The sequence below is a fragment of the Panthera pardus genome, unplaced genomic scaffold (genome assembly GCF_024362965.1).
Source record: "Panthera pardus isolate Hobbes unplaced genomic scaffold, ASM2436296v1 HiC_scaffold_2, whole genome shotgun sequence".
Classification (NCBI taxonomy): Eukaryota; Metazoa; Chordata; class Mammalia; order Carnivora; family Felidae; genus Panthera; species Panthera pardus.
Window position 1 is genome coordinate 123,465,299 of NW_026526765.1, and position 12,225 is coordinate 123,477,523.

The 12,225-nt window shown below is 44.0% G+C and overlaps 1 protein-coding gene across 2 annotated transcripts in view; it reads left to right on the top strand.

Annotated features, from left to right (window-relative positions):
• The window catches only part of SIL1 (SIL1 nucleotide exchange factor), a 218,816-nt gene that overhangs the window by 44,128 nt on the left and 162,463 nt on the right, over positions 1 to 12,225 (top strand). The window contains exon 2 of one of the 2 annotated variants that reach the window (XM_019424330.2): positions 8,256 to 8,370. The exons of the other annotated variant lie outside the window; for it this stretch is intronic. Within the exon in view, the coding sequence (XP_019279875.1) occupies positions 8,296 to 8,370 (75 nt within the window). The 5' untranslated portion in view covers positions 8,256 to 8,295. The remainder of the gene's footprint in view (positions 1 to 8,255; positions 8,371 to 12,225) is intronic. 2 annotated transcript variants of the gene reach the window in all.

Genomic DNA, 12,225 nt, shown 5'->3' on the forward strand with positions numbered 1-12,225 from the left:
TTGGGCAAAATACTTAACCTCTCTGAATTTCAGTCCCCTCCTGGGCAGAATGAGAACCTTGTCAAATGGTTGTTGCGAAGAGTAAATGAGCTTAGAACTTTGCTTGGAGCATAGCAAGTACTCTATAAATGTTGACTATAATTGCTCTTAGACAAAATTTATTTTCCTGTGGGTAGTCCAGATACTTATTTGAATCCTAGGGGATTTGGTGTCATTGGGGTATTTCTCTCCATCCTGTATTACAAAGTGCAAGAACTAAAACTTCTGAGCAGTTTGGGGCATGGGAGAGCTCAGAGAATGTGGAGTTGTGTCTGGTGGGAGTTTGTTCTTAAAGACTTTGCCTCCCTGTTCCCTCCTTCTGCTGGTGTGACTGTGCCTATCTCTATCCTGAAGACATGTGTGTTGGAGGGGGTAGCTCTACACAATCATAGAAAACCATTGTATGGCATTAGAGGATCCATCTTTAGGACCTGACCACTGGAGCCAATTCTTTGTCTTCATTAAGAGACTCAAGTGATAATATTGAAAAAATTGGATTTAGAGAAGTGGCCCCAAATCTCCAAACTTCAATGGACCCACTGAAGCTTTCAAAGCAGTCTACCTTTGTGCCTCTATTTCTTGTCTCATGTACCCTCTTTTGAAGGGCCCTCTGGTGGCCTCATTGCCAAACCCAGTGGATCTTCTCATCCACATTCTTTTTTATTTAAAAATTTTTTTTTGCAGCAGGGGCAGGAAAGACAGAGAATTTCAGCAGGCTTTATGCATAATGTGGAGCCCAGTGTGAGGTTTGATCCCACAACCCTGGGATCATGATCTGAGCCAAAATCCAGAGACGGACGATCAACCTGCTAAGCCACTCAGGTGCCCCTCTCATCCTTATTCTGACTGATCTCTTGACATCATTGCCTGGAACTTGATTTTCTCAGGATTCTCTCCTCTGTTGACCTTTGTGATTCTGCACCATTGTTCCTTGTTTGATTGCCTTGCTTGCTTTTTTCTTTTCCTATATTCCAGCCATGACTTGAAGATTATTCTTGCTCTTTCTTTCTCTCTGGGTTTCTCCCTAAGACAGGGAGTCTATTCTTGTTGCTTTGCTTATTGCCTCTGTGCTGATGGCACCAACATTCTTACCCTGCCCTAACCTTCTCTGCCTCTTTGTATTCAATAGGTGTGAAGTTACCAGAGATTTCGTGGATCCACTGAAAAGCTCCATGTCAGAAGGCATTGAACTGTGGTTATTAATGTAGCTATCAAGTGCCCTCACTGTTGTTTAGATCTTTAGCAGTCCAAATGGAGATTGGGTCTTAAAATGCTTTTCTAGCATTTAGTTTTTTGATAGCCTTGTTTGAGTAAGGATAGGTCTAGAGAGGGCCGAGCTGGGCTCCCATTTGCTTTGTCCCTTTTGCTTTTGCTCTTTTGATTTCTTTTAGCTGGAGCCACTGTCTTTTGTCTCTGAGATTGCAGTTTTTTGCTATATGCTTAGCCACCTTCTTAAAGATCTGTTTCCTTGCCTACTAAGGTAGGGATGGGAGTTGGTATGTCTCTCACCTTTTGGAGTGCAGAGTATCAGGAATGCCCCCTTCCTATTTCTTCCCATGTTGTCCTCCTCCCAGGGCTCTAGTCCCCACTGGGCTCATGGAATTCTTGGCTCTATGTGCTCTCAGGTGGGGCCAGCACTGTCCTTGTATTGCTACTGGAAAAACCTCTCTTGGGCTCTCTTTTGAAGGCATGTGCATGAGTGGATTTTGGCTTTGTAGCTGTCTGTTCAGGCAGAGGCTTAGGTTTCTTGTGAACTTTCTACCTCCAGCAGCCTCCTCGAGTTAATTTCCTTCTTGAGTCTGTTGAGAGCAGTCTGTATTTGCTCAGCCCTAGGCATGACCTCAATATTTGGGACAGATACTGTCCCCACTACACAAATGGTCAGTGGGTAAGGATGTTCCATGTCCAGCCTCCCAGCCAGTAATGGACTTAGTTATGGGATTAGAAGCCGCATTTCTTTTGTTGTTCATAGGCTCTTTGGATTTAGTTGCTGTTTTCCTCCTGACTTGCTGTGTAGATTATGGCTTAGGGGGAAAGAGACTGTTTGCCTGACTATTCCAAATTTATTTCTTTTGTCCTTTAAATTTTTCTTTAAAAATCCATTTCTTTTCCTAAGCGTTTGCACATTGTTTTCTCTTGTCAGGACTGTCCTTCCAGTGTCCTCTTTGCGTTGTTTCTTCAGCTTTGTATTTACTCAGATTAGGCGGTGAGTTTGTTTGTGTAGAGGTGAGTGACTGTGTATGTGTATATGAGTTTGTGCAGCCCATAAATAGTAATGAATGTGTGTCTGTAGGAAGAGCTCATCCTCTAACCTTCAGTCTGTAAAGCAGAAGGTTGTTTTGACAGGTGTTCCTGCAGTTGGCAGTTCTACATGATGGTGGCCTGGCTCTCTGGACACAAGTATGCTGGGAAAAGCATTGAGTGCGCTGGGTCTGCCTTGGGGCTCAGCAGAAAACTGGCTTTCATCTCTCCTTTTTCAGCTGGGGGTGGGTGCTCTTCCAACATCTGTTTCCTTCACCTCTTGGGCGAAGATAGCCAAAAAAAAAAAAAAAGGCTTTGGTCCTAAAGTTTGAGATATAGGGCCAGCTAAAGAATGTGTAGATTCTGTAAGTGGCAGTGCTCTGGAGAGTTGTACCAGGGTGCCTGGACTGGCTTTGATTGCCTGTGTGTCCAGGGGCAGGTCATCATCCCTACTCTAATGATAAGTAGGTGCCAGGTGCTTTGTTAAGCATTTTCCATATTTTTATTTAATCCTAACACTCTTTGAAGTAGGAGCTCTTACAATGCCATTTTACAGATAAAGAAACTGAGGTCTGGTAAGTTGTATTCAAGATCACACAGCTAGGAATAGACAGAGCTAAGAAATGGCCTTCGATCATTCTGAATCTAAATTCATGTACTAGACTTTATATCCATGTTTTTATCTTTTTGCTTCAATTTCCTTCTTTTAAGATAGAAGTAGGAATTCTTGCCCTTTCACTTTTCTGGATTTGGAGAAACAAACACATGGACACAAACTGTAGGTTAAGAATGTGAGCATTTTATGAGGTGGAATTCAAAGTGCCCTCAGGCAGTTTGTCAGACGTGACTCTGCCTGCCCAGGACACTTGTGACCTTTTCCTATTCTCACTCTTCTCTGGCCCTGAGACTGGAGAGCAGCCACTGTCCGTGGGGTCTGCCACCCATCTAAGAAGCTTTCAGAGATCCAGCTCTCCCACTTCTCCTTTGGCTTCTTGCCATCCTCATCACATTTTTTTGTTTTCCTGCCTTGAGAGAAGATAGAAGTTACGGGAGGATGTCTTTTTTACCCAGGGCCTAGTCCTCTCCCCCAGTCCTATCTGAATTGAGTAGAGGACATGAGGCCCCAAGAGAGGCAAGGTCTAGAAAGTCGAAGGGCCTCCTCCTACCCATGCCCCAAGCATCTGCTCTGGGCTGCAGTAAGCTGATAATACAGATTGCTGGAGCATCTACCCTCAATTTAAGTAAAGGTACAGCCTACAGATGGCCAGTTTTGATGGAAAAAAATGGACATTTCATTTTTAGTCCTTATTATCTTCTTGTCCCAAAGCCCAAGGATACTTAAGGAAAGAGTAACTGCTGAAACACTGAAATGTGTTTCCCTTTCCCGGACTGAATGATGGTGTTTGAAGTCAGAAGAAGACCGTAATGTGAAGACCTTGGTCTGTCTTCCAGTGAGAGCCAAGAATGACAGGAAGGTTTATTTTGCAAGGTGTACAGGGGCAGGTGATGAGGCAAATCCAGTGTTAGGGGTGGTAAGTAGGGTTTGGGAAGGGCACTAACATCAGCCCAAGTGTGCCAACTGTGCCTCAAAGGTATGCCATGACTTTGGCTTTACTTACATTATTGTCTGAGGTTTTCTTTAGCTGCTGCTGCTGCCCAGATACTTGCTTGTGATGTGGGATGTCAGCTGTCCTGGTAAAACACAGCTGTGTGCCACCTCTCTTTAGTCTGTTTCCACACTCCCCCACCCTCACCTTCAGCCTAAAGCCCAGAAAACTGCGTATTTTCTACTTGTTACTTGTTGAGTAAGGACCAAGACAAGGTGACGTGGCTGCAGGCCAGACTGCTTAGCAGGACACAGGATACCATCACTCATGCTTGTGTGTGCCTGTATGTTGCAGAATTTGCACTTGCTCTTAGGGTACCCCTGCAAAGCCTGGAAAACTGTGACATATCTTTTTCCCAGCCTCACTCCTCCTGTCTCTCCTCAGGCACCTCCTCCCTGCAACATGTTCTGTCTCTTGGTGTTTCATGGAGAAATATATGGAGGCAGTAAATAGGTCAGGTGTGCAGTCCATGTGGAATTACTGGGGGGAGACGAAGGATCCATTTGTGAATCGATGTCTCATCCTTAGTATTGGCATAAAATGCTTTTGAGGGCATTAGTGTGTGTGCAGGAGATGGAGGCGGCTGGGAACCTTGTGGGAGCTGCCATTTCTCTCACCACCTCCCTTGCCCCCTCCCCACGCATTCCACTTCCCACTTCGGGGTTGGGGGGGTGGTAGGGAAGCTGCTGTTTGTGTATCAGCTGCCCTCGACCTCTTTTTCTTCAGTCTCTTCTGGATTTCCTGCTCATTTGTCTTCTTTGCCCTTGACTAATTCATTCTCATTTATCTCTTCCTCCTCATCTTTTTCCACAGCATCAATTCCAGTGTTTATCCCTGGCTGTGAGAAGGGAGTGTTGAAGTGTGTGTGTGTACATCCATGTACACTTGAACACTATTCATGCAGGGAAAGGAAATCTGTGACTTTGGGGATAATCTTTGTTTTCTCTTACGGTTTATTTCCTGATAATGCACCCTGCTTCCATTCTGTATTTTCCTTTCCCCCAAAGGCTGAGGATTAAGAAAGGTATGGGGCATTATAGGAAGCTCCAGGGCTGTGTTTTCTTGGGACCCATCTCCCTGGGCCTTTCCAGCCCTTTCATTCCTGATGTGGAAGTCTCTGCTTGCTCCTTGTGCATGCTCACCAAGCCTGGCCACTGCCCCCTCCCCTGCCACGCACACTCAGGTATGGTCAGGCACCTGTCCAGAACCTAATGCTGTGTTGTGAACTCACTCCCAGTCTTTCCGTATGATTGGTGCCCCAGGGAAACAGGTTGCTGGGGAAAGCTCATGTGGGACTCAGCCGCTCCATTTTATCGACGAAAAAAGAGGGGAGAAGCTGGCAGAAAGCAAAGGCTTTTGCTGCTGGGTGAGTGTAGCAGCTATTTTTAGTGCCCAAGCCTTTGCTTTCCCATTTGGCTATGCTTTTTTAGCACAGTGCCGGTCCAGCAGGGCTGTTTTCCTTTATGGTTCCAGATGTCCTTAGGGAAAGTTTCCGTCTGCCTCTGAGAAGGTGTGGGCTGGGCAAGTGGGTAATAACTTCTGACAGTGGGTTCAGGTAGGACTTTGGGTCCCACTGCAGTCATGTTAAAGGACCAATTTCTTGAGGTGGAGCATATACTGGGGCAGGAATAGGAACGAGAAAAGGTAAGCACCATAATCTTCAGAGATATTCCCCTATAACTGATACAGTTAAGCTTTTTTTGAATACATGGCCTAATGAGATATATTAGGGCTGAGTGATCAACATTCAAACCTTTTATAAGGGCTTGAAGTAATGCTGACATGTTTTGACTTTTTTTTTTTTTTTTTTTTTTTGAGACAGAGAAAGACAGAGCATGAGCAGGGGAGGGGCAGAGAGAGAGGGAGACATAGAATCTGAAGCAGGCTCCAGGCTCTGAGCTGTCAGCACAGAGCCCGACCCGGGGCTCGAACTCAAGGAGTGTGAGATCATGACCTGAGCTGAAGTCGGACGCTTGACCGACTGAGCCACCCAGGCGCCCCTGTTCTGACTTTTTCTAAGGCTTCTGAAAATTTTTAGCTTGTTTTATTTCTCTTTCTGCCTTTCTTTCCTAGGTCATTTGCCAATTTTTTTTTTTTTAAAGTACACGCGTTTCTCTTTAAGATTTCATTTAAATTCCCATTAGTTAACCTACAGTGTAATAATGAGTTTCAGGTATACTATATAGTGGTTCAACAATTTGGATTAAGTTCTCTTGACTGCCACTCTAGTTTACTGACCAAAATTGTTGTACCAAGAAACTCTGTACCCATTAAGTAGTAACTCCCCTGGTAATCTATAATCTACTTTCTGTCTCTGTGAGTTTGCTATTCAAGAAAATTCATTTAAATTTTTTTTTTTAACGTTTATTTATTTTTGAGACAGAGAGAGACAGAGCATGAACGGGGGAGGGGCAGAGAGAGAGGGAGACACAGAATCGGAAGCAGGCTCCAGGCTCTGAGCCATCAGCCCAGAGCCTGACACGGGGCTCGAACTCACGGACCGCGAGATCGTGACCTGAGCTGAAGTCGGACGCTTAACCGACTGAGCCACCCAGGCACCCCAAGAAAATTCATTTAAATAGAATCATACAATATCTGTTCTTTTGTGTCTTGCTTATTGCACTTGGCATAATGTTTTCAAGGCTCATTCATGTTGAAGCATGTATCAGAATTGCATTCTTTTTATGGCTGAATAATATTCCATTGTATGTATACACAACACTTTAAAAATATCCATTGATCTGTTGATGGATATTGGGGTTGTTTCCACCTTTTGGCTATTGTGAATAATGCTGCTGGGAACATTTGCATGGAAGTATCTGTTTGAATCACTATTTTCAGAACTGTTGGGTAGAATAAATACCTAGGGGTAGAATTTATGGATCTTAAGGTAATTCTGTGTTTTGCTTTTGAGGAACTGCTAAACTGTGTCTCACAGCAGCTGTACCATTTTGCATTACCACCACTAATGTATGAGGTGTTCCAGTTTGTCTACATCCTTGCTAATATTTGTTATTTTCTTTTAAAAAAAATTATAGCCGTCGTTGTTTATGTATCTGGTTATTAAACCCTATCAGTGAGAGAGGTGATTTGCAAATATTTTCTCCCATTTTGTTGGCTGTCCTTTCAATCTCTTCATAAGGTCCTTTGAGGCACAAAAGTTTTCACGTATTGATGGAGTTTAATTTAGTTATTTTTTTTTAAATCACCCGTTGTCTTGGTGTCATTTTTGAGACACTACTACCAAATACAAGGTTATGAAGATTTCCTCTATATTTTCTTGTAAAAGTTTAGCTTTTAAATTTAGGTCTTAGATACATTTTGAGTTAAGTTTTGTACATGACAAAAGGGTAGATTCCATCTCATTTTCTGCATGTGGCTATTCAGTTGTCCCAGAATAGTTTGTTGAAGAGACTATTTTTTCCCCATTGAATGGTATTGGCACCCTGTTGAAAATCATTTGAGTACACATGATTATTTCTGGGTCCTCAGTTCTATTCCAATGGTCTTTACATCTGTCCTAATGCCAGTACCACACTGTTTTGATTACTATTGCTTTGTAATAAGTTTTGAATTCAGGAAGTATGAGTCTTCCAACTTGGTTCTTTTTTTCTTACATCTTTGGGTCTACTTTGGGTCCCTTGAAATTCCTTATGTATTTAAAGAAGGGTTTCTCCATTTTTGTAACACCCTTGGTATTTTGATAGGGATTGCGTTGAATCTGCATATTGCTTTGGGTAATATTGTCATCTTAACAATATTAAGTCTCTAATCCATGAACATGGAATATTCTTTTATCCTTTTGTTTTGATTTTAACAGCTACTAGGGCCTGTACTTTGGATAGTTGGGCCATTTGAAAAGTTTTGTGTAAGACTTCATGGCTTGGGAATATGGAACTTTGCTGGTTGATGGGATACTGATGGCATCTGTTTTCAGGTATAATAGTGAGCATGGTTTAGAAGTGAACGGTTATGATGACTTATGAGGATTTGGACTCATGTCCCTTGATACACAAATCAATTGGTTAGTTTATTTCTCTCCTTATCATAGCCAATACCACCCTGTACAACCTGACAATAAGTTGATAGTGAGGAAGGAAGGGACCCCAACCGTTGTATCTCACGTGAGAGTCTTGCTTGGCTCTCTGTTTCCAACCAAGGCATATCTGGTCATGAGTGGCTGGACTCCTTATGGTAGCTGGAAGCTTCCTTTAGATCTTCTCCTGTGGTAGAAGGAAGACCTTTGATATATCTGTGCAGGAAATGTCTGATATCCATTGAACACATGACATCATTGGAATCACATTGCTGGGGGATCAGGCACCAGCTTCCTGTTTACCTTCTGTCTTCTTTGTTTACATTCCTCAGGTCTCTAACTGTGCCTCCCCAGGGCCTGCCCCCTTCTAGGATGGCTCTTCTGGGAATGCTGCTCGGGCTGCTGATGGCTTCCTGCTTCACCTTCTGCCTCAGTCATCAGAACCCGGTAAATTTCTTAACACAAATAGAAGAATCCCTGTAGGCTCCAAGAAAGCCTCCATGCCACCAAGGCTTTTGTGGGAATAGGGTGAGCTTTTATTTTTCTTACAGGAATGTGGTTAGCACTGGGTCAAGGAGTATGTGTACTCTCCTCCCCACCCCACTGAGTCCTCTGGCCTCTGTTTAAAGCTCATAGCATAGGGGCACCTGGGTGTCTCAGTTGGTTAAGTGTCCGACTCCTGGTTTTGGCTGAGATCATGATCCCCGTATCATTAATTTGAGCTCTGTGTCTGGCTCTGTGCTGACAGCGTGGAGCCTGCTTGGGATTTTCTCTGTTCCCCTTTCTCTCTGCCCCTCACCCACTCTCATGCTCATGCACACTTTGTCTCAAAAGAAAGGAAGGAAGGAAGCTCATGGCATAGTTTCCCTTTGGAGAAAATAGGATGATGATATGGTAATACTGATAATGTTGATGAGGTTATCATGTACCAATTATTTTAGTAAGTGCTTTATATGTATTCTCATTTAATCCCTCCAAAACCCCTAAGAAGTGAACAACTACAGTTATTATCCCTCATTTTCAGAAGGAGACTGAGGCTCAGAGACATTAAGTAACTTGGCCAGAATCATTCAGCCAGTTTGTGGCAGAGTTGGGAAGATCAGGATTCTCCCCAGGAGCTGGTTGCCTGTGTGGTGAGCACTAAGTAAGACTCAGCTTGTTCTTCTACTCCTGTCTTCCTTGTGCTTTTTCCATCTGTCTCTGTCTCTCCATTCTCTTTTCCTCTGTCCTTTTTCTTCCTCTTCTTTTTAAGCCTCTCTTCATTAACCTAGACCTCACTGCTTAGGCTTTCTGTCACTGTCACAGGCAGGAGTAGAATGACCAAGAAAGCCCTGAGCTTGGCCTGGCTGCAGCATGCTAAGACTCCTGGCCCCATTTGCCTGGCTGGCCCCAGCAATAAGCTGCCCTTCACCAGCTCCCAGTGCTTCCTCTTTGCTTTCCCCTGAGAAGCCTTGACTGTCAGCTTTCTGACAGTTTCCCCTTCCCCTGGCCACCTTCCTCAACCCCAGGGTCTCCTGCTAAATGTTGGGTAAGTGTTGAAGGCTTTGGAGCAGGAGGGCCTTGAAGTGCAAATGACAATTGTGATGAATTTAATAGCAATCCAGCTCAGCTGAGGTTTACCTCTGGCTCATGGCAAGCTTCCACCTTCTCTCTGAAGTCATTTGTTTTTTCTCTGCCTTTCTGCTCACTTTGTGGAGCAGAAGAGGAAGTACAGTTAGGAGTCACGAATCCTTTTGAGCTTTTAATGTTCTCTAAGATCTTACTGGTGCTAGTTTTTTTTGGCCTTTTCCTCAAGGATAATGAGGATGAGATTCCATTGGCCCCTGAGGGTGGGACTGGCCACAGCCTGAGTTAGGGGCTGTCTTTGTCATAGCCTAGACCAGAAAAGCACCCAAGTGTCTGGAGGGATCAGGGCTGTGTACTCCCCTCCCTCTCCGCCCCCACTCAACCTGCAGCTCATGAGGATCCGGTGCTTCCCATGATGAGCTTTAGCAGATGCACAATTAACAAAAACGTGCTGATGAATTTGCTTAAGGACTGTGTGTTAGTAAGTCCCTTTTGGATAATAGTCCAACCAAATAGATGAGCTTTCAGAGCCATAATTATTCTGGCCCATTTATATTAGCTCTATTGAGTCTAGTCTCAGAAAAATGTTAATACTGATTTTCATCAACAGAAGCTACTTTTATCCTTATGTCTGTTCCTAAGCTGTATCCATTTGTCATAATCTTTCATCATGTGCTAAGCACAAGTAGGAGTTGAAGCATCTTTTCTCTCATACCGTAAAAATTGCTGCCCTGTTGGCATTTAAAATCCAAATTATGCAGTCAGCCACCTTCACAACAGTGAAAATGGGTGGTGGGATAGCTGGGAGTGTTTATGATCCTTTATTCAGAGCCTTGAGTCCAGGCAAGAGGTCCTGGTGGCCTGGAATTGTCCTCTCCAAAGGCATTTGTACAGGTTAATGGCTACCCAGGAAAGATTGTGTGTATCAGGGTACGATCTTCTGATGTGATACCTCCCTGAGATGCCACAACTTAGCAGCAGTGTGGATACTGAAGGGATGGGGTTGTGTAGTATACTGGCCTTCAAAAAGTAGTGAGTATGAAGGAGGTAGTGGAATCCAGTGGAAGGAGCACAGACCATTGGTAAGTGGCACCCCCTACTTTGGCAATTTGGCCATTTCTGAGCTTTGTTTTCTCATCCGTAAAATAGGGTTGATACTTCCCTCTTAAGATTTTAATGTAGATTATGCGTGATTTGTATGTATATATAAAAATATATATGAAGCACCTAGTTTTGGGACTGGCAGAGTATGGTCAATAAATGTCAGCTGTTATTTTCAGTAAAAGGGTGTCTGCTTTTATGATTTAATATAGGGCTTTGTCAGTCAGGGTCCTAGCCCAAAATATTGCCATGGCAGTCTGTCTCTGTCACAGCGTCTGTCAGCTTACCATTAGAGATTCATTCATTCTCCTGGATCTTGAAGGCTTTGGTCTTTAGGAATCTCTTACTCAGATACAAGTGCAAGGAAGTGAGACATGGTAAGCTGTTGTCAGCTAACACCTTAGCTGGAATTTCTTGCCAGTCAGTTGAGAGGAGATTGGTATTTGGAGTGATGGTGGCAGGGAAAAGAGTGCTGAGGTTTCAGTATGGAAGGGAGCCCTGAGAAGCCAGCTGAGAGGGCACCAGAACATGGGGGGTTTACTTGTTGACCAAGGGCTGGCTGGCTTCTCTCACCCCTTGGTCTTTATCTGCTGTTGACAGCCCTTCCCGGGCAGAGAGAGGCTAGTCTTGCTTGTCCTTTCTCTGGGACTGTGGTTTGTTACTTGGACCGTGAAAGCCTTCCCTTTCCCCTGAGGGGGTGGGGGTGGTGGGGGTGTGTGCTGGTAGATGTGCTAAGGTGATCTCAGTGTGCCCTTCCCCCCCTGCCCCTTCATTCCCTCAGTATGCAGGGCATAACCATTAGGACACATAACTAAGAACAGAAACACAGAACTGAGTCAAAATTCTTGCATGGGCTTTGGAGACAGGCAGGCCTGGACTTAAATTTTTGTCTGCTTTTCTCAGCAGTGTGATTTTTGCTCAGGCCCGATACCTGTCCTCATCTATAAAATGGGAATAAAATTTGTGCTCCACAGATGAAACTTGGGTGAGTTGTGAGGCATGGAAGGCACTTTAGCCCAGAGCTACAAATGGTAGTTGCTGTTACCATTACAGTCTCATCCCCATGATGCTGCTTTTCCTCAAAACCTTTCTTGGAATGCCCCTTTTGAACTGACTCCCTCAGTGGTTGTCAGATGTGATTTGGGCAAACAGTGCAAAGTTGCTCAGAGTTAGATTTGGTGAATAGGGTGAGCTGATCACAGGAGCACCAATTTTTTATCACCCCTACTAAAAACAGATTTGTACAATAAAATAATGGCAGATTGTGTGTATCTGTGTATGTGTGTGTGTCGCTTAAAATCTGGTTCAAAGGTGACACCAACCGGAAGGTCAGAAAACATTTTCAGCAATGGTGGGATTACTGTGAAAGTATTTAGCCTCCCTAGAGCCTGAGGCATGTGGCTCAGTGGTTCATCGGTCTCCATCTTGAATTTATTAATGTTGAAAGAAATGTGGAAAAAGAGAATGAACACTCCCCCAGCCTAGTGTTTGAAGGGTTTTCTGCCATGTTTTCATTATTCCCATTCCTATTGCCTCTTACTGCTTCTCTTAGTGACAAGGATTTCGTTGCTTGCTTACAGCTATACCTGCCAGCAGTTACCTGACTAATAGACAAAAGCAAGAGTTGCTATTTAA